This window comes from Emys orbicularis, chromosome 10, assembly GCF_028017835.1.
Source record: "Emys orbicularis isolate rEmyOrb1 chromosome 10, rEmyOrb1.hap1, whole genome shotgun sequence".
NCBI classification, from domain to species: domain Eukaryota; kingdom Metazoa; phylum Chordata; order Testudines; family Emydidae; genus Emys; species Emys orbicularis.
Genome location: NC_088692.1, coordinates 86,923,708 through 86,950,782, shown reverse-complemented (window position 1 = coordinate 86,950,782; position 27,075 = coordinate 86,923,708). Strand labels below are relative to the sequence as shown.

Here is a 27,075-nt window from a genome sequence, read left to right as displayed (position 1 = left end):
GGCCTCAAGCAGGGGCAAGACACAGAGCCAACCAACCATGGTTAATAATCATGACCACAAGGTGACAACTGATGCCAAGCAAGCACATCCTTAAGTCTGCACATAGCCCCAATAAAGGTAGTAGGGATCCACTCACACAGCCAGCTGTGGATTCAGGACTCTAGTTTTGGTCATATTTCATGTGTGGCCACAGTGTTTAGAGCCAACCCTGTCAGTAACTGACCACAAAAACTTGGTTAAAATTTTACTGTGGACAGGCCTGTTGGGTCTTTCAAACAGTAAGTTGGGCCCCAACACTCTTGGAGGTAGGCATTTCCCCCCTATTTTAGATATGGAAAACAGACACAAAAGGGTTAAATGACTTGCCCAAAGTCTTGCAAGAGATGGGAGTGGATCCAAAGATCTGTCATTCACCCCACTGCCATTTCTTGTCCATTTCCTGCTTTCACTTACTCATGAAGACTTGAGTTGCAGATTTTGCCGTTCCCAGGCCATAATCAGCCATCATGAGGTAACCATGATGAACTCAAATCCTTGCCTACAAAATACTTGAGAGGTGGTTTTATTTTTTTAAGTCTTTTAAACGGCAAAGGGCTGTGTGTTGAGGGGACACTATCCCTTGCCAGGCATAAATCTGATCTACCTACCCTGTCACATATCTGTCTACAATGTCCACTCAATTTATCATCTTTGAGCTTTCCACCATCCAACAAAAATACTCCATGGACTTCTAAAAATTAGACAAAAATCTTACCAGCAGCTTAACATTTAAGCACCCCTCCAATAACGAAGAGGGAGGTCCTGAAGATAGAGGGCGGAGAACTCCAGTAAGGAAATAGTTCTTGCTTTTAAATGTCCAAATTATGCCTTTTCTCCCCTACCATTAAGTTCTACAAATATCTTGACATTACAAGTGAGGACAGGCTACTTATTACGTTCACTGGTCCCTTTTGAGGAGTGTGCCAGTAGCTTGTTCAGAGCAGTGAAATAGGTTTTCTCATTTGTATTAGCTGCCAACTACCAATGGCCCAAGATAGCCATTTGACAATCTCTCTCATTGTTCAGCACATTTGACTACTGGAAACAAATGCTTTCGGACAGAATTGATATAAAAGGCGTTGATGAAGCATGGACATTGCTCAGATCAAACACTTTGTATTAATCTAGAATGTGTTGTAACAGCCTGTTTCTACCAGCCAGGTATAAACACTTCCCAAGTGAAATCTAGACAAGAATGGGGACAGTGCATTTTATACACTCTCACACAAACATGGCGCCACTGATAGAACAGGAGGAGACTCGTGCGCTGAATGCTCTACTTAAATTCAGATACAAAATGACACATCCCATGCTACGAAACATCATTTATCAAGGAAGCATGCCTGTGCAAATTACATCCCTGTGAGTTTCCCACTCCACAGGGAGCATCCAGCATTACTTCATTTGGAGAAGACAAGATAACGGATTTTTTTTTTTTTATTACATCTAAAGATTTCTACATAAACAGGTAACATTCAATAGGTAAACAATTTTTTCCAATGCATGTAATAAATATTTTCACTTGGTACTTTTATACAAACTGACATTGGTCTACTATACATTTTTAAAAGCCATTTTACTGGTTTGGCATGCCGTATGGAAACTAAGAGAAATTTTAAGGCAATGAATCACAGATTTAAATTCATGGAATTAATGGTAACTTGTTAATATTCTGCTTATATACATTTCCCCTTTGTTAATTAAAACAATTAACAGCAGCACTTTCTGGGACCACCAGCTATTCTCCCTTGTTAGAAATCTAAGCTCTGTTTAAAAAGAAAAAAAGAAAAATGAACACTTACATAGATAAAACAAAATCCTTTCTGAATACATGTTAAAATGTGCTTTAAAACCCTGTAATGACAATGCAAAGAAGGATTCTCTGTGATATGCTCTCCCCACAGTTCTTAGCTTTAAATTAGAAGGCAGCTCCAAGCCAGTTCAATAAAAATCTACAAGCCACCCCACCCCTGAGAGGCTTTTTGAATCCTTGCCGTGAAGGGTAACGAACAGGCATAGAAATGCTACAATGCCTATATTAATGAAAGCACTATGAAGTATTTTAATCGCTCAGTATGTTAGATTTTAGCATAGTTCCGATTTTGTTTTGCGTTTTGTTTTTTAAAAGAATGCGTCCAATAATGCCCACAAGTGATTCAAAACCACTTCAGCCCTGCTATTGAAATAACAGCTATTTACTCAGATCTGTGTGTACAGACACATACACACATGCAGTAATATACATAAGACAGACAGACACGCACTCTAGTGGAAGAATTTGAGGACAAAGGAAAAAATTGGTACCCCACAGCCTAAGGGTTACACAGATTCAGTAATCTACAGTCAGGTTAGCAGTACTGCAAACCAGCCAAAAGCAGGAGTTACTTTACTGCGTCGTTAATAAATATGCAATGAGTGATTTTTTTTTTTTTTAAACTAAATCGTAAGGAATTCCTGGAGAATTCAGACAGACTTCTGCTAAATAATGTTAACTGTAGGCAGATACAAAGTTCCAGCAAGTTATCAATCTTACAAAAGCTCAGAGAATGAAACAAATAGCCACAAAAAACATACAGAATAAATACCACATAGGTCAGCAAACCTTTGATTCTCCTATGTGGAACAATGAGATTAAAACATGAAGCTGAACTGAAAAGCCTTTTGCTCTTATTTAGCTGGTTTGGGGGATCACCGGCTGACCTTGGCTTTTGGAAGGTAAGCTAAGGATGAAAGATTCCCAACTCTTTTACAATATATTCACCACATTCAGTTCTCCAGGGTTGCCGAGGTTTAATTAAATTTTTAATTTTGTTTTTAAAAGCAGATTTTCAGCTCACCTTTAACACAGCAGAATCGGTATGAACACTGCCACCACTCAGATGTAAAATAGCCATGAACTCCTCAGAATTTCATTCTTTAATTTTCATTTTCTTACCAGTTTTAGAAGGCGGGGCCACATTTGCTCACAGTTACACTGGTGCGAGTCTGGAGGAATCAGTCACTTCAGATTTATACTAGGTATTACAGTGAAGCATCTGCTCTCTAATTACCAATTTAATAACCCAATGGATTTGCTAGACTAAAATTTATAAACTAGTTAAATTCCTAATGAAGGTTTAAATACCTCAATCTCAGACTGAATTTAAAAATGAAATATTTCCTGTTTTCTCCTTTTATTGATTTTTTAAACTGACATTTAATAAATTATAAAACGGGTGTATGGTGAAATATATAGCTATATCAGCCAGATATGTATGGAATACACATGCATGGGAAAAACTATTTAACTCACTTTTGACTCACACACTGCTCTATAAATACATATATACACACACATTTACATATAAACACAAACATTTTGTTTTCAAAATTCAAGTCAACTATTCAGTGGCGGAGGGATGCTGTAAAAACTCTAAAAACAATTTTGATGCCACATATTCATGTGAACCTGTCAATTTACCATTCAACTGATCTTACAGCAATGCCTAATTCTACTTGGATTAAAGTAAGTCTTTTTTTTTTTTTTTTTTAAATCAATGCAAAGTTTAAAGAGACAACTTTATAAGCGAAAGGTGGCCCTTGTCAATGCTCAAACTAGCTGATATCAACTGTTTGGGACATAAAAATTTGGACAGGAATCTGCTAATTGTGGTATTTCTTCCTATCCTTCCTGATAAGCTTGTTACCTGCACTGTCAACTAGCTAAAAAAATATTTTTCACACCAGAGGATATAGTCGCTCTCTCTGGTGAGGACTTTGGGACACAATAGAATCACCTCCCTCTCCCACCCACCCCCAACTCTTACTTTAAAGAATCTTCTGAAAAACTGCTTTCTATCTATTTACATGTTTCTCTATTTAATAAGAATGGATCAGTCCAAATGATCCATCGGTTCTAAAAAAGACTTTCCTATGTCATGCATGTCTTAAAAAAAAAAAAAAAAAAAAAAGTAACAGGAATTGGAGAGCAGATATGGCTCTCAGAGTTCAATATAAGCATACTTAAAAACAGGGAATCACTCAAAATAACTAGGAGGCCAAAAAGAGAAAAATCCAATTTGTGACCACTAATGAATTTCTACAGACAGACGTTCCGGCCCAGTTAAGTGAGTGGGCTATGGTTTGGGTGGTGGTTTTGGTTTGTTTTTTAAGCTTAATGTCTAACATTCAATATTAACTAAATTTTGATGCATGTGAAGTCAGAAGATGATGGATCACTACCACTGACAGCAGCACAAACCATGCAATAGTGCATTTTAAACCCTATTTCCTTCTCTTTGTTTGACAGGTTTGTTTTTAGCAGAAATTTAATCTATTGTGGCCAAAAGTAGGTATTCACTGACAGAGCCATTTTGGCCCCAATTCAGTAAGCTACTTAAGCACACTGCTAACTTTAAAGCACATGAGTAGTTCCACACCTTAAAATTTAACACACGTTTCAGTACCTTGTTGATCGGGACCGTAATTATTTCAAGGATTAATACTGGAGGTTGGAAATAAAAATCTAGAGTGAAGGTGTGTCAGGGCTTTTATATGGGGCTAGATTCTATAAAACTGTCCTGTCTCAAAACAATACTTCAGCTTGAGATTGTATGGAGTCTAACCCATAAGAGTAACTGACACACTAATGAGCCTGCAACACGTTTCATGAAAGAGCTGGTACTCCACATGCCAACTGAATATACAGCCATACAGAATCAGAAATGACATTTAAAACACACTCCCATATCCTGCACTATAGAAGGAATGTGGTGGAACAGTACAAGTAGGGTTTATATCACTTTAAGCATAATAAATCTGTGCTGAAAAGGGGTTAAGAGGAATTCAGTTCTGCCATCAATTGTAAATGGTGTTTCCAAAAGAAAAAACTTCCTGCAACGTAAAACTTCAGAAATTCCTTTCCTTTTTCATTAACATTACTGTGAAGAAAATAATGCCATGTGTGTCCAAACTAAAATAAGTAACTCACCGGACAAATGCATAAGTGTAAAATCTTCAGCATCCAGAAAAATGAACTGAAGTTTCTTTCTTTCTTTCTTTTTTTTTTTCCTTTTTGTACTTTTTTTCTTTTTGTTTTGTTTTACCAGTCAGGCCATCTTAGGTTTATATACAAAAGTAAAACTGAAAATATAGTTTTGTTCTCTGTACATGTCTTAAGTTTTTTTTTTTCCTAAAAAAGGAAAAAACACCTTGTCTACGTTTCTAAATAGAGTAAGATAAAACCAAGCACAAAGATCTCTTTTTCTGACCAGTTCATTTAGTCCAATGAAATAATGTCCGGTATGCCAAAGATAGATGCCGTGTCTGTGCTGCTTCGATTTGCAACTGGATGGCCATGATTCTCTCGCAAGCTGTTGGAGGACACAAGACTGCTGTTACTGCCACTATTGCTACCGTTAGTGGCTGGGAGAGTACTGCTGCCTCCTGCATTCAACTGATCAAGAAACATCTGGGATGAAGCGTATGGGAAAAAACGAGGGTGCAAGAGTTCTGAATCATCTGACGCAGAAACTGCCGCCGCTGCAGCGGCGAGAAGGGAAGTGTTGTAATGCTGTGGGGAAAAGACAACATTGTAAAGTTACACTTCTGATTCCACAGGTTTTCTTCACAGAGGCACAAAGGAAGTAGAAAGTATCTGTGTATTCTAAGCTTCGTGAATTCTAGAAACTGACAACCATTTGTCTACTCTGTGTTGTCCAAGTGTTACTTTGTAAGACAATTTGTACAAGCAAGTGGACTGAAGACCTTGGTTTCTAAAGCCAGAAGAAAATTGGAAACAAAATGAGTGCTGTTTGCTCCTACTGGATAGTAAGCAATCTCTCACAATTCCAAACTATAATGAGATACTATTTGGGATGGTGAGAAGCAGTGTAATTTCCCTTTCTTACCCCTCCCCCACAAAAAAACCCCATCTATTGGAAAGAAACTACTCATACTTCAATGGAATCTTTTGGCCAAAATTAAGAGACACAACCACCCACTGCCATGACATTAAAGCGAGATACTTATTTTTACCGTAGGAAGACCTCTCGTACTGCACTCAAGAAACAGATATAGGAATAGTGTGCTTAAAATCAGTAGGTGGCTATCACGGTTCCCAGCAGTACCGTTCTTGGTTTTTGTTTTTTTTAAATGTACAGGCAAGCCCCGAAAGAAGTGAGCTTTCAGCTTTAAAATGACATTAACGAGAAATACTAGTTGCCAATGATCCTTTTAAAATAATTTAAAAGTAATTTGCATTTTGATCTTTCTGCCAGTGGTTTCCATTTTGCATTTCTCCTCACAATGAAAGCAGACTTCTCAGGTTCACTTCCTGCTACACATACACTAATGCAATGATGCAATATTTGCCATGCAAAACTACAGGGCAATGATTATTTCAGAAGAATTTCCATTCCTGTTTATTTTATTATTCCAGAAAAATTTCTCTTAGCATTCAAGTTTTGTAAAGCCTTCTTTATAAAAACCTACACACTGGCTCAATTTCTGACTCTCTGGAATCCCTTTAGAAGGGATTTACTTAAAATTAACTTATGCTGCATTACTCATTTTTCTACCACTTACCTGATTGTCTCCTGATAGGAAAGGGAAGAAATCTAATCCTGTGGAAAGTGAAAATAAAAAGGGTTTCAGTTTCTCAAGAGAACCTTGCCCTCTTCCTTTCCCCTCCTCCCCCCAAAATCAAATAATTTAACCAAAGTGCGATGTGAATGATCATGAAATTTAACTCTTAATTATACCTTGACAGTGAAGTACAGTTCGTAGGAGAGAGTCAGTGTTTTTATCCCTTCAAATAAGAGTTAACCTGAGTTATGCATACAATTATCTTCTATGATCCCCCAAATAATACTGTGTATGACTGGACCACTAATCAATTGTATGTTTACACTCCTTCACAACAGCGTGAACTTTTTATGTGCAATTCAAAGCAGTGAGAAGCCGAACCTTGTAAATCATAAGGCATAGGTGTCATGTGGAATGGATGCCTGTAGTCCTGAATAAGTGATGTATTCATGTAACTTGTGTCAACAGCAGGAAGGCTTGGAGTTCTTGAAACGGGAGATGCTTGATGGGGTAGGTTTAAAATGCTGCAAAGGAAAGAATGTTTTTCACACTTTGTAAACATGTTTGGTTTAAATGTTAGAACAGTTTGAAGACTGCAGATTTCTGCTTGCGGAAAAAAAACAAAACCCAAAATACCAACACATGCATCATACAGACCTTTAAAAACCAAAGTTAGTCTTGAAGACATAATTCAAAATGTGGCATGCATTACAGTAAAAGCACATGTCACTCAGGCAAAAGACATATCCCTGACACCATAGGGGACAGCCCCCGCCAAATTTCAAAGTCTTGTTCCAAAGCGTAACGGTCTAGAACTTCAACAAATAACAGTTGTAAGAAGTTTTTTACAACCGGGGTGGGGGAGGGGGGAGAAAACCCACATTTTTCTCTAATCTTGCTCTCAGAAATGGCTGAATCATTTGCACAGACACATAAAATAACAGTCTGAGGCAGACATCTGCATGGAAACTTTCAGCCCCCATGGTTACATTTTGTCAAAGTTATAAAGATATGAAAACAGGTCTTATAATGGAAAGTGTTAAGCAACTTTAACTTTAGTCAGAGGTAGCACTGCCTATCTTAATAAAAGTATGAATAGCCATCACGAGTCAGGACAAAAAGACTGAGGATTTAAGAGTTGTATATATATAGTTAAAAGTCCACATAAACATCCCTACAAATATTTCTATATGCCACACGAGGCATTTCCTATGGAGCAACAGCCAAGGAGATCTTGACAAGACTCACATGATCACTGAGTGGCTTTTATTACTGAGATAATAATCGGTACAATGGCACAATCCCTTTGTATAGACCCAATGTTTTCATCCATGCATGTTTCGCCAGTGCTGCTCTATTAACAGCATCGCTCTTTATTTATATCTGGTTATTCTGCTATTCTATATAGCTACTTTGTTGGTGGTAGTCTGGCAAAAACAGACAACACACCCACACCATACTATGTAAGTTTCTCATACTGCTGCTGTTCTGAGTTGTGTACTTTGTTTCCACAATTCTCTACTAGCACAGATTAATTTCCAAGCCTCTCAAAATATTTGTTTCTTAAACTACACAGTAGCTCAAGGCCTTTTTCAATGTTTTCCTTTTTTATCACAGGTCAGTTAAAAAAAATGCTTCATCATTGTACTATGTTTTGTAGTAAAACCCATAAAGTTCAGCCTGTGAAGTTGCAGCAAGACAAATATTCACTTCTGCTAGCATACCACCATGTTTTGAACTCCCAGTCTTTCTGTGAGTTATGAGCTACTGAGATCAAACCATAGTTTGTGATATCAAGTTCTGTTGTAATAAACTCAGGACATACTTTGAATAGTGAACTTCCCAGGTGCAATTAAATTTCACTTGAAATTTGTTTTCACCATTGCTTGTCGTGAACATATTTTCATCTTAACTAAAAATAGTGTCCACTTTATTCTTACCCCTTATTATTTAGTGGTGATGCAGGAGAAATGGAAGGACAGCTCCTCTTGGCAGACGGTTCCTCCTCCTCTTCATCTGAGGAGCTGTCTATGGTTAGATCAATCACTTCTACTTTCTTATTTTTATTTGATTGATGGTGAGAAGACACCTGATGATCCAAAGAACTACTTATGCATCCTACAAAGATTTAAGAAATAAGGTAGTTATTCAAGTCATAATTTATATTGTATATGCATTACAATGAAGACAACCATCACTTGGTTAAATTAAAATTACACATGCTTGCCATAAATAAAGCTTAGAAGCCAAAACAAAAGTGAAAAGAAAACTATTTTAAAAAAGCATTAACAAAGCTTCAGAAATACAGACAGGCTCACATGGATGTTAATGTTACTCAAACATCTTACTTCAGATTAATCAATAAAAAGCTACCGCTACACAGAGAGAACTTTCATGTTCCGTTGCTCATAGAATTATAGTACTCTTTTAGAAACAAACCCACATTTTAATATTTTAAACAATGTGGGTTAACAATAAGGGATTTAGTTTGTACCTTCAAAAATTGAAGACTTACCATCAACTCCATTATAAGACGCAGTTACTTCTTGAACTTCCTTTTTTGATCTCATGGGAGCCCATGACCCATCCTCCTTAAACTGAATTTCATCACAGTCTGTGCAGTACTTCAAGATTTCCATAAACAACCTGTGAAACAAAAATCTTAATATCCATCTTCAAAAAATAAAGCGGAACTGGAGAAGCACTTTAAATTAGATTAAATTAAAGTAAATTAGAACCACTCTTTTGAAAGGATTAGTCCTATTTGAGAATTTTGGGCATTTTTCTCTCCTCAGTATAAGTTCTCAACAAGGAAACTGAAATTTTAAAATATTACTTAAAATAATAACCTGCACATTCACTTAACGATACAGTAGAATCTCGATTGTCCAAACCTCAATATGTTGAACTCCTTGTTGGCCAAAACAGGTTCGTGCCCCGCTATGCATATTATGACGAAAATTCCCCTATTTATCCAGATTTAGTCAATGACTTCCCTGGCATTTAGATAATCAAGGGTATAATGTATTTTCTAGGAATCCAAATATTTGGGTAACTCAAATGGACTCTAGTACATTGCATCAAGAAATGATGCACAAATTGATAAGTAAGCACATTTATTTCAAGGCAAAACAGTGAGGAACAATCACTGCTCATAACTGCACACCTCAATTTGTCTGGGTAACCATCAGTTGTTGCTTGTTTCCCTTAAGCTCCCTTCCACTATGGATGCAGTAATGTTAACAAATAAATTAAACACAAAGCTTCCTTAAACTGGCTGTGAACACAGCTGGCCTAAAAGCTGTCTGAGGGGCAGCCATTTCTGAAGCAGGCTCTCAGCAATTATTTCATGTGTAAAGTGGACAGGGCCACTGCGTAAAATACAAAATCCCTCAAAAGAGGTGGCCAGACAATACTACTTTAAGGAATGAATTTTCTATTGACTGTACAATTAGCTCTTATTTCTGTAAAATAATATTCTATGTTGATCCCTACTGCTGAGGGATAAAATCTAGAGGAAGGATTAGGAGAGAGGATAGTTAAAATAGCATCATCACCTTGATATATCTTCTTTACCAACAGAGCTATGGATATTAGCTGTTTGGTGACTCAAGTGTAGCAATCCATAGAGATTTACCATTGGGAAATACGTTTCAACTTGGGAAAGAGTGATCCTGCCCAGGAAAATTAAGCTTTTTCTCCTGAACAGAACCACATGATAATTTCCCCATTCCCCCCAGGACACACACACTGCTTTTGGAGAGGCAAATTCCTGCCCAGGTGGACTGGGATCTGCAGAACGAATGCTGAGCACTGAATCCAAATGTTGCATGTGTGCAGAGAACCTGGTGCTTGCTTTCAGGGGGGGGTTTAGGTTTTTGGGGTTTTTTTAATAAGTAGCATCAGGGAAATAAATACATGTAACAACTCCAAATGTGGAATGTGCATAAAATTGAAGATAGGAATGTCTGCTTATAAACTATTCCCAGACACGGTACACCGCAATTACAAAGTATGCACTGTATTTTGCTCCAAATGTTACTTACCCATCAATAATGAGATGTTCATAGGGAGCCTTCTTGTCACAAACAGGACAAACCCAAGTAGGTTTCTTCTCATTCATTTGAATGTACAGAGTGGCATCAAAACACTGCAGATGTGAACAAGTCAGGGCCCTACATGGGATAGTTAGCCGCATTTTCCCAAGCTTTAGAAGGAGAAAAAAAAATAAACTGTTGCCTCTTTTGAAAAACAACTGTTCACCTGTTTTAATCAGGAAGATGCAACTGTGCTAGAGTTCAGTTTCTAAGCATTAAGTATTTCGAGAAATACAAGTTCTGATTACTATATTCAAGTCACACACCTTTGCTCTGGCTTTTCTGCATACCTGATAATATCAATAACAAGTCCTGCTACAAATAGATTTTTGTTAAACAAAGTTCAGACATGGGAAATGGAAGACCACTTCATTTTTACACTGCTGGCCCAAAATGCAAAGTTAATTTACCTTTTATCACTTACCATAGTGTTTTAGACTAATAAATATGAAAAATAATTATTCTCCCTCATTGGTGTACTGGAAGCTACAGCTAATTTGCCATCCACTACCACACCGAGTCTCTTTCAGCACTGCCGAGTATCTACAGACATACTGTGGAAGACTATATAAGAGATGACGACGTTCACTCCCAGCCTTTGAGGCAGGAAGTGTCTTTTTGTTCTGTTTGTTCGTTCAGCACCTACCACAATGTGGCTCTGCTCCATCACTGGGGATCCTGGCCAACACCACCCTCCAAATCAACAACTGCCCACCTGAAGTATGTCCAAAATGGAAAAATCTACTCCAAAAGAACAGTGTCTAAGCAATGTAGATGATCACACTCACACGGCATACTACAGATAGAGAGAGGGCTCAGCCTAAGATTTAGACAAGAAAAATCTTGACGAAGAAAATACAGTCCAAAACCAATCCAGAGCCTAAAAATATTACAGCTCTCTCATTTAAGTAAAATACCGAATGGAACTGTTTGCAGGATGTTTCAGAAGCTACATGGTCATGTACACTCCTAACAGGCAATACAGGACTAGTGCCACAGGGTGGCACTCGCTCTCAAAACATCAAAGAAGCTAAAAACACCAACAAAAGAGAACAAAGGCTCTGCTTGCAGTGAACTACTTCCTTCCCAAAGCTTCTCTGCAGCAACCTTTAATAGGGTGAGCAGAGAGCAAATGTGAAAAATCGGGACAGGGGGTGGGATGATGGGGGTAATAGGTGCCTATATAAGAAAAAAACCCCAAAATCAGGACTGTCCCTATAAAATCAGGACATCTGGTCACCCTAACCTTTAAGCAGCCTGAAATACCTGCTTCCATTCTCAGCAACATTCATCCCTACAGTAGTTTCTAACCCTTATCTTTATTTTGTTTATTCTTCTTCCCTCTGGCTTTCAATCACTAACACAAGTCAGCTACAGATGGGAGGGGAGTCTCACATCTCCCAGAGGAATATGCAGTGATGCTGGTATAGAGATCAGTCAGCAGGAGGTGCTATGCATGCCATGTGTTTGGCAACCCTTCCCCCAATACCCATGACCAAGCATATGATTTCTTTCACACAGTACTAGTCCCCCTGATCCATGTCTGTTCTAAATTCATATCTCCCAGATGGTAGGTCAATGGCTCATGTGTCTTTTGGGCACAATACAAGTTCACCAACTACAATCGGTATCCTGATTAAGCATGTTGGAAACAGAAGACCTTTTGTTTTCCAGAACCTGGATGCTTAAATATGATGCAAAATAAAAACCAATAGCAGCAGCAGAGCAGTGACACAAAACTCCCCAGGAAAAAACAGGTTAATGAGAATTGTAACAAGATTTGCGGTATAAGACGTTGAACTCATTCTTAAATACACGACACCAAAGAATGCAATGCCACACCCATCAAGAAATAGAAGTTTTCTTCTCATAATACCATTACCACATTGCACATATAATTTCTGAGTACTAGTTAAGACTTAATAGGATACCTAAATACAGTGTGTGCAATGTGGACAAGTAATGATGGTCTCATTTCCCAGCTTTGGCATGAAAACTTATTGGGTTAGATCCTTCAGTTTGGCCAAGCTGTGTTCATGTTACTAAGGTAAAAGATGCCGAGGGGATGGAAAACTTACAGATCCTCTTTACACACTACATAAAGGAACAATAAAAGGTTCAAATCCAATATTTTTGGCTGCAGTCTCACATCATTTAGCCTAATACATTTAATTAATTAATGGAGATATCCTACCTCCTAGAACTGGAAGGGACCTTGAAAGGTCATCGAGTCCAGCCCCCTGCCTTCACTAGCAGGACCAAGTACTGATTTTGCCCCAAATCCCTAAGTGGCCCCCTCAAGGATTGAACTCACAACCCTGGGTTTAGCAGGCCAATGCTCAAACCACTAAGCTATCCCTCCCCCAATACATTGTCAATGTATATAATAGAGTTATCGTCACAATAAAAAGCGAAAAACTAAAAAAAGGAAGTTAAGAATGTGCAGAAAATTGCAGAACCACAATAGTTGCCAGATTGGGGGGGAATTCATGTCAATTATTCACTCCTGTCCTCAAGGCTGAGGTTATTTTTGGAAACACACACACACACACACACACACACACACACACACACACACACACAGTCTTTCAAACTTCCTCATGCAGCCCCTTTGCTTGCTGAATCCTGGGTCAGCTCCTTCCAGGTGCTGGCTTGAATTTCACAAAGTTGGGGTAGGGCTTATTTGCAAAAGCAGCTTACAAGGCAATTCAGAACATATTCAGAGGTGATTTTTCAGCCTCTTAGAACCTTTATATTTTTCTCCTCTCAAATTTAGGGCCCAGTCTTGCAACTACTTTTATAAGCAAGAATTACTCCTGCAAGTAAGGGCTGCAGGATGGGGCTTTTAGCAGCCATTTTTCATCATTTAGGGCTGAATACACGCCATGCTTTACATTCTTTGGTTCTGGTACTTGAATTACTGGCGATTAAGAACACTTAAGAAAAAAAGATGAGACTTTACTCTCAAAAAGCGGAAGCGATTTTCTTCAAACTTTCCCAAGGAAAATTTACCTTGCGTCTGAGACCAAGCATTGACAGTTTCTGAAAGTTATGTATTAGCAAATGAAAACAAGGGTTGTGTCATAGAATTGTGTTCACGACCATGAATAGTATGTGATTAGTCACCATCCTAGTTTGTTTATATTGCAAAAGCCACTTTACAGGACACGCAGGAAGATATGATATCTGTCCTTAAAAACTTTTGCAATGACAGAATAGTGAAAGAGGAACAGTGAAGCACTTTTAAACTAGACTGCACTAAACAATGGGCACACTGAAGGATGACTCCCAAAGTGTGGGCATGTTACATACACATCACCAGGATGATACAGAAAAACATGCCTAAAATATTCTGTTCTAAACCTTTCCGTTTATTGGAAGAGACTAGGCTTAAAGAGAAAGAGGAAGCATAGACTGCAATAAACACTATTCCACAAGAGCTACTTCTCAATGCTAGCTTGGGTATTTCACATCACTAAAAACTTAATTTTTCATTTCTGCATTAACTTTAATTCAGCTATCTTTAAGCTTGCAGCCACGGAGACTGCCTTGTAGAAGTCCTTCCTGCTCTAATATTAATTCATCTGAACCAAAAAGCAAACATTTAAAAAGCTCTAGCTAAAAGGACAGATTATGAGACCCCAAGTTGCATTAAAAAAACCTCTTCCTATTTCTATACATAAAAAAAAACACCTGTAAGCTTGTTTATTCCTAGATCAATTTCTAGGTATGTTTAAGAGTAAAACTGATGGACTGTTCTTTCCCTCTATAAACAGGGACAAGTAGGACAACAAACAGATGTATTGTTTAAGAAAACTGGTCAGCAGGAAACCAAAACCAAAAGGTTGCAAAAACTATTAATTGCCAAAAGTACCAATGAAAGGCAATCAGCTGCTACTGAAGTAAACATCTGTAACTCCAAAAGTTGCACAAGGATTTAAGTGACTGAGCTACTATATTAGCACTGTTAACGCCTAAAAATTAGACAGTTCCTGGATTTAGTAAATGAATTCCTATTATTGCTTTTCATTGGAACCTAAATAGTCTTTAACTTTAGGAAATAAGAGCATTGTACTTAAAGAATTAAACCATGACAGCACAGTACTAGTACTTCCTAAGGTAATGAGGTTCCAACAGTACGTAACAAAAATTTAACTATGCAAAGATTCAACAAAATCAAGTTAATAATATTATGTATACAAGAGTGTTCTTGACCTTAAAATTAATGTATTATTTGTATTACATCTCTCAAACCTCTTAAGAACAGGATTTCACTTTTTATAAAACCAATACTCCTGCACTTAATAAAAAGGGTACTTTTATCTGGTGACATAAGTGTTAAATACTATTATAGCTAATATGTGCCATACCAAAAAGCCTTATGAATGAAGATTAAATATTAAAATATCCAGCACAGCTATAAACACATAATAATCTGCCTAACAAATATTTTTATGAAAAAGAGTCAGCAAAGTGAATTGTGCTCTTTGCAAGGTGGAGCTTTTGTATCCAAAAATATCTTTCCATTGTCAGAATCTAAGAGACCATTTAATAACCTTACAAATAAGCCCCAATTTTGCTAGGCAACAGAGTAAGTAGCTAAGTCAGCTTTATTCTTGAGAGTCGCATTTCAAAACTGAAAACTTTCAGCGTCAGGCTTGAGTGGATCTAGACAAATCAGGAAACAGATGCATCCTTATTCTTGACACAGTTTAAGTTTTAGCTGCAATTAAGACACTCTGTTGACCAATGACTAAGCACACAGTAATGAAGAAGTATGTTACATTTCATGGGAAAACTAAGGGTATACAGGATGCAAAATAAAGTTTATAACAATTATTCATATTGTGTAATTCAGCTGGTGATAAGAACTGTAATATGTACAAACTATTGTTTAATTCCTCTTATTTTCCAGCTCCTTTTACCTCAGTTAACAGTTCAATAAATCTGTTTTGATTAACGTATCTGATCTCATTTCCAAATTCCATGGGACTAATAATTAAAGGCATTTGTGAGTTGCACAGATTGGTATGGGAAGCAAACAATCCTGTCTATTTCAAATTTTGCAGCAACCTTTATTTGCTTAAATGTCCTTTGGACTATTGACTCTTTTTTTAAATTGAAAACAATAAAAGCCTATCATTGAAGTGTACATATATACCTATCAACTTCAGTTACAGAATTTAACTCTGGCTCCAGGAGCCAGTTGTTTCTGTGCATGTATACACGGATACATTCATCCTATTGCTAATAATGGTCGTACCATGGCCAAGCACCCAGGAGTTAAGCTATGTTCAATATCTAGATAAACTATCCCCTTTTAGGACCCAACCCATCAACACTTAAAGGTGATTAACTTAAAGCATTTGCATAGCCCCAGTGAAGTGAATGGAACTAGTCACATGCTCAAAGTTAATCACGTGCTTTTGTGCTTTGCTGGATATGGGGCATAGGCACTGGATCCCAAACTCACAGAGTTAACATATAAGTGAACACAGCTTTTAACTTGCATTAAAAATTGTCCCGTAACAGCCAGTTTAGTTTCATCAGAACCAACTTTGAGGAGTTACTTTTACACTTACTGGACAGAGAAGAGATACTCTTAAACTGGTTGTAGCTATTTCACTGTCTGGGTCTGCAGTCAGTTTCTCTTTTACTGCCATTTGAAGGAAGAAAAACAAACAGAGAAAGGTTTGTTATACACACTTCACAAGGATAATATAGTAATACATATGCATAAAACAATCTGCTTTAAACCTGCAGTTTGCTATGTCTATTGGGAATGAGCAACATTGATTATATTGTCCCAAACTCCTGCAGTCTGTAAACCTGAAGTAAAATATTCATGTGTGCACGTGTAGAGTGTAGTTCCTATGCAGTTTCTACTCTCCTAAAACTTCAGTGGAGCACCATGAAAGGAGAAACTTCTTAAACACAATATTTCATTTCTAAAAAAAGAGTTTCTGCATAAAAATACTAGGTTTTTTATGGGTAAGCATTTTAAAGTGATAAGCTCTCTAATAAAGCAATATCAAGTTCTTTGGTCAACTGCTGGATTTAGGCACATTAAACATTATTATTATTTTTTTTGTTAAATCCTGCATGTAGGCTGGCAATGCCCTGCCTCTTTGAAATAGGTAGTCGGGGGCTCTAATGATTCAAGGGAAATGCAACAAAGGTTGCAGAATTGATAGGCAAAAGGAGGAGCATGACCAGGCAGGCACTCTTATAGAATTAGCATTGTAAGGATTGCAGTCAAATATAGGCCCTGGTTCCTCCCTTCCACCCTCCATTTTTGTCTATAAAAAGAGTTATAAAAAGTAACATAGTTGAGATTTAAATGCACAGAAATCAGGCAATTCCACAGTTGCTACATGACCCTTAGCTGCTCCTTCTTAGTGGGTATTTCATTAATGTGTATCCTTGTAAGTGCGGTGTGGCCAAGCACAAAGTCCTTGAGAGGAGGAGACGAATGGCTCAGGAAACTTTGTTGGATTGCCTGATTTTTGTGCCCTTAAATGTCAAATCATAATGTTACATTGACATAGTTTCATACACATGCCTGTTCAATATTATTTTTGTACTTGGCATTTAGTGGTGTTCTATTCTATGTAGGTTCTGATACTGTGTTCATCACTGTAGTACCTGGGTACCTTCCAGAAGTAAATGAAGCAACATGACAAATATATAAACAAATATAGGCCCTGGTTCCTCCCTTCCACCCTCCATTTTTGTCTATAAAAAGAGTTATAAAAAGTAACATAGTTGAGATTTAAATGCACAGAAATCAGGCAATTCCACAGTTGCTACATGACCCTTAGCTGCTCCTTCTTAGTGGGTATTTCATTAATGTGTATCCTTGTAAGTGCGGTGTGGCCAAGCACAAAGTCCTTGAGAGGAGGAGACGAATGGCTCAGGAAACTTTGTTGGATTGCCTGATTTTTGTGCCCTTAAATGTCAAATCATAATGTTACATTGACATAGTTTCATACACATGCCTGTTCAATATTATTTTTGTACTTGGCATTTAGTGGTGTTCTATTCTATGTAGGTTCTGATACTGTGTTCATCACTGTAGTACCTGGGTACCTTCCAGAAGTAAATGAAGCAACATGACTAAGATCTGTCACATGTTTGCTCCCTCATCCTCTCCCTGGGAAAAAATGTGCACAGCAGCGTGTTCTGTTTTTTTGTTCCTTTTATTGAAGTTACCGGTAATTACACACACATTGCTGTATCTTTGTATTAGATAAGGCAAGATCAAAGAAACACACCTTGCACTACACAAGAAGGTGATGAGGTTTGGGATGGTCCTGTGGAGAAGGTCATCCCACAGTCTTGGGCCAGCCCCCAGCCAATCACTGTCTCCTGCACAGCTGAGCTTTACCCTTATTGTAGAAACTTCCATTGTACCAGAGGAGCTAAGTTGTCAACCATGGTCAACATATCAGTATGCTGGTATCAGGGAACAACGTCAGCCACTGAGTTCACATTAGGAACTCGGAGCAAAATGCCAGGTGAAATTAGTTTACTGTTTTTTAACAAATTAAAACCGGATTAGTTGAGTGGCCAAAAATTCTCTTGCATTTTTACTCCACTGTGGCAATGGTCTTACTGGGCTGGCTCATAATGCAGGCAAAGGCCTTTGATTACTCAGATTTAGACCAGACTTCAGTGGTAGCCATCAATGGAATGAATGGATTCTAGGATTCTCTCTTTTTATAAAATTTGTGAGTTCACTATATTTTTTTCCTGCGAAGGGTGAGTTAAGCAATGATAAGTATTTGCGGGGAAAATAAAAGGCTAGAGTTGCAAAGTTACACCATGGGTTGCGTGAAAGCCTGAAAGAGCAGTAACTATCACAGTAGTGCAGTGATACAGAATAAACAACTCTGCTAGTGAAGATTTAATTTCTGAAGGGATCAGGAGGTTTTTTCTTTCCTTCCTTATTCCCATGATTCAAAAATTTAGATTTACAAAAAGTAGCCTTGCGTATAGTAGCAGAGGCCAGTGCTAAAAATCTTTTTACAAAAGCTGTTCCTTTATATTTAGATCAAGAATTTGAATGTATCAGACATACTTAGTGCTTTAGAATGATCAGGATTCCTTATTCCTTTTGCTCGTAACCTCTGTAGTAAAACTGTAGAAGACAGCTGTTTTACAAGATAAACTGCCATAGAGTAATTCTGGAAAACAAACATATAATGAAACAACTCAGCTGATATAATCAAAAACAACAATCAATCTGCACAAACACCATATAAAATTTATAATCTCAGCCATTAGGTGGACCTAGGCTTCAACCATCGCTACAAAATGATGGCATAACATTTTCAGACTAAAGAAAATCCATTGTGTCTATGTTCTTAGTAGGTACTAGGAAGTTCTCAGGACCAGGATTTTAGTCTTTAGTAGAGAAGCAGCAAGGCGGATCACAAGTTCCACTGAGATTAGAGCCAGTTGCAAGGGAAGTTATACATTCAGCTATTCTAACAACACAGTTATAACTTTTCTGAAAATTTCAAATCTGCAACTTGGGGCATTTTGTCGACAAGCAATTTATAAAGGATAATTTCATATAAATAGCATTAAGGCAAAGTGCACACACATTTAAGGGAAACAGTCATGTCAAATGTGGTCTAAAGTTCAAGTTTTGAAAAATAAGCTTTTATAAAACTTAAGACCAGTAGACATGCTTCCATGAACATATTTCATTTAACTGCATTTGAAGCAAGTGGTCTTTAAAAAAAACAAAACAATCCAACCTTTGTATTCTCTGCAGTGTTTACAACCCAATCTCTACAGGCATTGCCCTGACACATGAGAATCTGAGAGGGAAGTTGATTACAGAACTCCACAACTAGTTTTATTGTTGGAGCCGAGAGAACAAACTAAAACTGTACAGTTATGAAGATTTTCGATTTTTAAAGTTATTTTGGGGTTTTCATATTAACAATATCATATCATAAGAAAGTGCATTGTCTTTTTTAAAATAGGCTATGAAACCACACAGTACAAGCAGAAACCCCAAGGGCAAAAAAAATTGTGTCCTCATGTTGCATGGTAGGACCACATTCAAAACCATTTGGTATAAAATTTACTCTCTCTCTCTAAACTTGAGCACGATTAACAACTATTTTCTTAAAATAGAGAATAATCAGGTTATTTTAAATAGCATGTGTTTTCTGTGATAAACTAAGAAAATTCTTTGGAGGGCAATCCCCCACTTCTGGATCCATAAGCCATTCACATTATTTGTTTAAGATAATGATAAATATGAGAAAGGACTTCAACAATAATTGGCAGGTGGAGAGGGCTAGAGGGGACCCAGTCCCCCAAAAATGTATTTTCTGAGCCACCCCATGTCTGCACACACATCCAGCTCAGCAGGAAAAACCTCACATCTGACTGAGCCAGGGCCAGAAACAGGCTGGGGAATGGTGTAGAGATGGCCCTGCCTGAGTGCTGGATTCCTGGCAGGTGGAATTCGATTCCTCAGCCCCAGCTGAGAGCGCTGGCTCCCAAATGGCACTTCCCAGGAAGTTTTATTAGGATGGGGTGAGCATCCCTGGGGAACGATCTTGAGGTAACTGGACCCAGCCCCACAGCACAGAAGCAGCCACCTGCATGGTGAGCATGGGGTGGCCTAAGCGCCCCCCTAAAAGGATATTTTTACCAGCCACCTGTGATTTCAATAATAATATATACCATAAAATTTCACCATTTAAATATCAGAAACACCACATTATTTTAAATATTTTACTCTTGCTAGAGATGCTTCCATCATTAAAAACCTCTACTGCTTTAACGTGTTTGTTTAATGCCTCAATTAGGATAGAAGTTAGGGAAATGCTAATTAACATTGTGAAATTATTTACTGACAGCTTGAATCTACAAAGCTAGGTACTTGCCCAAGGCAACGTTCACAGAAGTCTTTGGAAAGCAGATTGTGTAGAAACCACAATTAGGACTTCACTAAAGGTATTCTCTACCAGCTGAGACATGTAACCCAACATTTAAAAAGAACAAATGCCCAATTTTTATCTACCATGCACGTCCATAAAATAAAACTAATTTCTACTGATTTATTGACAGGATCTCAAATAGAATTAGGAAGCATTATTTCTTGTGGGGAAAAGATCTGACTAATCATTTTTGTTAGATATACTGAGTTTATTTGCCATTACTCTTCTAGTTTTGATGACTATAAATTCAAAAGCTTTTCCAAGACACAGCTATGCAATTTAAGTTATAGCAAATGTCCATTTACACCCAGAAAGCTTTGTGAAAACAGCTACTTCACTATAAAAAGCAGCACGGTGTTGGATTTTTCAATGGATCTCCAACAGAGAAATAATTAGCAGTAAACTAAAGCAGGTGAATTTTTTTGGAAACTTGTTTGACATTTTGAAGCTTCATTTGTTTTTTTTTTATTTTTTCTTCCCTAAAAAGCCAGTAGTTTTAAAAACAGCATTCAGCAAGCATCTGTTCCATAATCTAACTGGAGATCTTGTCGTGCTTCAACTTAAATCCATTTTGATAGGGGGGAAATACAAGAGTGATATTGTATACCTGAATCTTGTGCACAGATGGGCAATAACTATTTTTCTACGCTGTTTCAATGAATCATGAGTTTTAGTCCACACTTGGAATAGATGATACTACATCTCAGGCTAATTCTCAGACTCTAGAGAAATAGAATGGCTGCTGGTAGCAAAGCCACATCTGATCAGCATTTCTCAAGTCCTCATTGATTTTGTTAAGCATATCTGGCTTTCATCGTGAACATACACACACAAATTCTCAATGCACTGATCACTGATAAAGGATTGCGTCTCATGGACTGACTGACTGACTAACTAAAAAATACTTTCCACAGGCTATTCCAGATGGATAGAATTTCAATGGAACATCAATCATTTAAAAACAGTAATTACACCCGCCCCCACCCCAAAGATGCTATAAGACAAAACAGTACAGTTAATAAAGTATGTGGATAAAATACAGCTGTGAGAATTGAAGCGTTAAATGGCAAGTTTAAATCCCCACATGCACTACTGAGTTTTCAGACTTTAAAAGATTTACCTCTGCATTTTCAGAGTTAAGAAACACTCCCCCATGCAACGTGTTATGCACTGGTAGGCTGGCATTACAAATCTCTTTGATCTAAGGTAACATGCTATAGCACACAGGCATAAAGCGGTAGGGTGGGGGAAGAGGAAACAAAAAATCCTTCGTTACCCATTACTATATTCCATAAGTGTTTTTCTTACCAATTAAGCTTGCTTGTTAGCTTTCTAACATATGCTGAAGTACAGATGATTAAAACTTTTCTCTAATACATAGACCTGACCAAATAGTAACTTACTCTTCCAATTTCTGCAGTCCATGAAACGACGATGGTGTTTGGTACCGTTGTAGACAATCTGACAAGTGAGGTAATATTGATTGGTCGGCTAGGTCGCTTTGGTTCAACACCATTTTTGGTTGGTGGAAGATAGCCCTAAAATGAAACAATTATTTTTTCATTTTTCCCTTTACAAGACATATTTTAATCTCATTTTTCCTAACAAAAACACCACACACAGTTTCTGAAGGGATATTAACCTGCTTTTTCCCCCCTACGTATTTAAAAACGCAATCAGTAGCCAATATCTAAATCTTGGAATTGCTAACACCATTCCAATTTGAAAACTACATAAAAATCAATCTCATCTTCCCAATGCAAATTTTTAGATTTAGGGAATTTTATGCTAGCCATTCTACATCAGTTAGTGTTGAAGGTTTGCCATAGTAAATCTCGGAACACTGTGCAACAGTCATAGTAACAACTCCTAGAAATCATGATAAAAGTTACACAGTCACAGACAGGTATTTAGGAACCAACTCAACACTGCAGAACCAGGCTTATAAATTTAGTTTAAAATATTTATCTTTATGGGGACACTAAGGGTATGTCTACACAGCAATTAAAAACCCACGGCAGGCCCGGGTCAACTGACTCAGGCTCACAGCGGTTGGGCTGCAGGGCTGTAAAATGGAGCCCGAGCTCTGGGACCCAGCAAGTGGGAGAATTACAGAGCCTGAATATCTATACCATAATTTTACAACCCCCGTGAACCCGAGTCAGCTGACATGGGCCCGCCTGTTTAATTGCTGTGTAGACATACCCTTTGACAACTGGGGTTCTTAGGTCTAAGCCCTTTTCCTTACACAGCAGGGTTACACTTTTCAATAACAGTTAGCCTAACTCTTTATCCAGTTCATTCACCCAACCATCAGAGTCCCCCCCACCCTCCCCGCCATGTCAAAACAAACATTAAAAAACATGAAAGTCACTATTCTTATGATATTTCAGGCAAACATATATCCTTAGCTGAACTACTCACATGATACAAATCAAAAGAATCTCTATTACTTACTGGAAGGCTACATGGTTTCCCATTTACTTTCACACAGAGATTGGGTGGGAAGTGATCTTCTTGTGGACAACTGGTTTCTGATAAACAAAACCTAAATGCAAAGAGTTTTGATCACCTTTCATATTTAAAATGTCTTAAAGAAGTTTTTAAAGGACTTCATGTTACTAGAAATGTATTTTTGCTATTGAATGATGTATGTGTGTTTAAAAAGATTCAGATGAGGGTCTGAGCAGCATGTAGAATTAAATCTTTAGCTCTGATAGAGAAGTCTGGAATTATTGGGTTGTTCTGTATTGCCATGTGACCATCAGCAGAAAAGCCCCAAGCACGAGTACTTGATTGGATGAAGAGGGCTCAAGGTTCCTCCAGGTGTGTCTTGCTTCTATGACTTGCTCACTATGAGACAAAGCATGTCCCTGTTACCAAAATCCTTCAGTGTCTGCCCAGTTTCTCTTCCCTGGATCTCTGCCTGATCTCAACTTACTAAAAGCCAAGGTTTTTGCAAAGGAGAGAATACATGCTACCTCTCCAACTATTCCTCCTTTATCTAAGATAAGCAGGCCATGCTGCAGCAGCTAAGGCTTCCAGTGTTAGTCTGATGCTCAAGGTCAGATCTTCTACCTCAGTTCAGACAGTTTCTGATAATGCTAATCTCAGTATTATGAAGGCATGTTTGCTGCTGGAAGACAGACCCTCTTTTGTCCTCTGAGATGACTGTAGATCCCCAAGACCTCATACTTGCCAGCCTTACTGATGGGCCAGATTTAAAAGTAACCTTTTAGCTCCTCTAGATGTCTGCTAGGGGACTCTCACTATCCATTCAGAAATACCACTAAAATAAAGAGGTTAATAGGCCCAAACCAAATTATGGTAAGTCTGTCAGTAAACCCAAAACAGACTGATTATCATTTCCCCACCTCCTGTCTCCCTGGTTGAAGACAGGGCATGGAGCTGCTATGCTTGGCAGTTGCACCAGTTGAACAAAGTGGATAGCACCCCACCGAAATCATGCTGGAAAGCCCTCTCTGCTTCCTCTCTAGATCTAGCTGAGGGAGGCCCAGGCACCCATATCCAACAGATGTGAAGTGGGGGCAGGGAGCACAAGCACAACCTACAACAGCAAACAGAGGGAAGTTGTGGTCACAGCTGAGTGCCTCTAGGGCTGCTGACAGACTGGATGGAGAGTCAGGAGGAGCTTCTGGAAAGCTGCACAGAGCAAGGGCAAATAGCTGTAGTCTACTCTTTTTGCAGTAGCCCCAGGCTGGGATTTCTAGCAGGAGTCAGCTCCTTCCTATGCTTCCTTCTCCCACTGCTGGAATACAGCAGGATTAGACTTATTTCTTCCCTCATAGCCCCTGAAAGAGCAATAATGATTTACTAGGGAGCATACACATTAGAAAGAGATGGCATAATAAGGTTTATATTCCCAAGTATTTAAAAATCCCCTGGCCCCAAGATTATACTGTATGAATACTGTACCTTAGCTGGACCTGTACTGTGAAGTCACATTTGGTCCCAGAAATGTCCCTAGCAAAGATAGGACAAATACAAATTAAAAATATGGCACATAGTAAAAACAAAACCTGAAAAGCAAAGCTCTGATGAGTGAGTACACTACCACAATCTGGGATACTTCATCTCTTGTTTAGGCACGCTCCTCCAAAATTGAGATTTATCAGATTGCTCACCTGAGGACTCATCAAATGCTCACTGACTATAAAGGACATTGGATTAAGCCTCTTGCCAGTAGTTGTGGCCCATTATTTCACCACTATCTCTACACTTTGCATCTTCGCCATTATTCATGGACCACCTTCCTTTTCTGGTCCGTCAAACTATCACGCTCTGAACTATTCATCTCTATCATGTTGACCATAATAACTGAATCAATATTCTCAATCTCTGTATCTTCCTTGGTTTTATATATTGGAAGAAAAATTTCCACAAGCATGTTCACATGCTTAAAAGGAGAAAACACAATCATGCTCATCCCCTCCCCCTCCACCCTTTGTCACTCTCGTCACATCACTAAAATTCAGGTTATGAGCTCTTTCGGGCAGGGCCTGTGTCTTTTGTATGTATTCTGTGAAGCGCCTATTATTATTAAAACAGATTTGGGTTTGGTTTGTTTTGGTCTTTTTTGAAGATACTGTAAACTGGTTCAGTTTCAGAGTTCAGAAATACTACCCTGAAGGATTTATGGAAATGCACTTACATTGAACTGCTGATTTGCTGCACTTGTTGCGGTGTCAATGCAAATGCAAAACAGGTTTCTCGAAATCGCTGGCTATTATCTGATGCTAGAAAAAAAAAAAACAAGACAGCGTCACTATAAAATACAGCAATATAGAAAGTATATGTAGCATGGTTCCTTGCTTTGGAATAAAACTAAAATATCTTAATATATATTTATATCACACATGATATAGTGTTAAAAGTATCTGCAAGTAGTTTGTTTTAATAACTTATTTCAAAGGCACCTAGATATACACCTTTATTAAAGCTTTTATAAAAGCTAAAGAAAATAACTGAACATTTTCATGAAAATAATATTAAGGCAGTGACAAATCAACTGAAGAAAGAGCATTTTCTATCTACCAGTCTCCGAGAAATAAAAAAAGGTTAACTTTGTCAAGACTATTATTTGGCTTTAAGTACAAAATGAGCGAAAATGCTTTTCAAAGAAGCCTTTATGATCACATTTTTTTCTCGACTCATTTTCATTATACGTTCCTGAATTAGTCTGTAAAAGTACAGTAATTATATACATGAGAAAAATGCAGAATTTACAGTTGAATGAGATGAGCAGCTCCCATCAAAACCACAATATACATTTAACAATATATGTTATACACTCACGCTTTGTGAGATGTACAACTCAGACGTAACAGTTGTGCTTAATTTATTAAAATATAAATCTTTCAACATCGGATCCATCAAAAAATAAACATTATGCATGTATCAACACACCTGTTGGGGAAGAAGGAGTAAACGAAATTCTAAGCTACCCAGGCTTGTGCCTGCAACTTCTCCCTTGCATGAGGATACTGCAAGGATCACTGTGTTGTCACAGACCGTACAATCTGTGGATAAAGTACTTTCAACTGCAAAGCTATTAAAAATGGTACCTTTCCTGAGCACTAAAAGTTGCTTGCTTTAATTAAAAAAAAAAAAAAAAAAAATCCATCTAAGAAATTTGATCACCATGGTATCAGAGGACAATTTATAACAAAAAAAGAACATTCAGTTTAATTACTTCTAACCATTTGTATCACATGATGATGACTAATTCCTGCTTTGTGTTTTAAACACCTACCAGTTTGATAATTTTCTACTTTGCTACCATGCACTTCCAACTCAGTCCTGAGGAACCATGGATGTTTAACAGGAGACCAGAAGGATCAACCCATAGTAAGACAACAATATATCCGCAGCTTGGATCCAATTATCAAATGGATACTATGCAGGTATTTGATGGATTCTAAACATCACAGTGACACCTTTAAACTACATTCAGATCTTTATTTTGTGTCAATATCACAGCTGTTGGGTATTGTCATAAGTGTGCACCGACAACATGCAGAATAGCTCATGTATAAGATATTTTATTGAGCCGTCACTTTGGTCAATACATACCATGAACAGTACTTATAAGGGATAACAACTGTTGCGTTATTAACATTTGTGTGCAGGAAACCAATAAAGCCATATGGATATAAGTAGACAACATGCCAGTAACAACTTTTTTTTTTGTGCGGGGGGGGGGAGGGAAGAGGAGGACTATTTAAATAGAAAAAACTGTGTGTTTAAAACTGTGTGTTTATCTACCTTCCTGTCATTTATACTAAATCAATTTCATTAATAGATATCACCCAGGATATATCCTGGCTGGTTAAAGAGATGGAACTTATGTAAAGTAGGACAATGTTTATTAATAAACATTTATATTATGG

At 37.8% G+C, this 27,075-nt stretch overlaps 1 protein-coding gene across 6 annotated transcripts in view; it reads right to left on the bottom strand.

Annotated features, from left to right (window-relative positions):
- Positions 1-5,126: 5,126 nt before the first annotated feature.
- Positions 5,127-27,075, bottom strand: part of PIAS1 (protein inhibitor of activated STAT 1) — an 84,643-nt gene continuing 62,694 nt past the window's right edge. For all 6 annotated transcript variants that reach the window (XM_065412133.1, XM_065412136.1, XM_065412132.1 and 3 more), the window contains 12 exons: positions 25,338-25,422; positions 24,602-24,649; positions 23,123-23,213; positions 22,069-22,203; positions 18,781-18,886; positions 16,283-16,356; positions 10,650-10,810; positions 9,119-9,249; positions 8,544-8,721; positions 6,985-7,127; positions 6,604-6,641; positions 5,127-5,590 (listed from right to left, as the gene is read on the bottom strand). In XM_065412133.1, the coding sequence (XP_065268205.1) occupies positions 5,297-5,590; positions 6,604-6,641; positions 6,985-7,127; positions 8,544-8,721; positions 9,119-9,249; positions 10,650-10,810; positions 16,283-16,356; positions 18,781-18,886; positions 22,069-22,203; positions 23,123-23,213; positions 24,602-24,649; positions 25,338-25,422 (1,484 nt within the window). In that variant the 3' untranslated portion in view covers positions 5,127-5,296. The remainder of the gene's footprint in view (positions 5,591-6,603; positions 6,642-6,984; positions 7,128-8,543; positions 8,722-9,118; positions 9,250-10,649; positions 10,811-16,282; positions 16,357-18,780; positions 18,887-22,068; positions 22,204-23,122; positions 23,214-24,601; positions 24,650-25,337; positions 25,423-27,075) is intronic.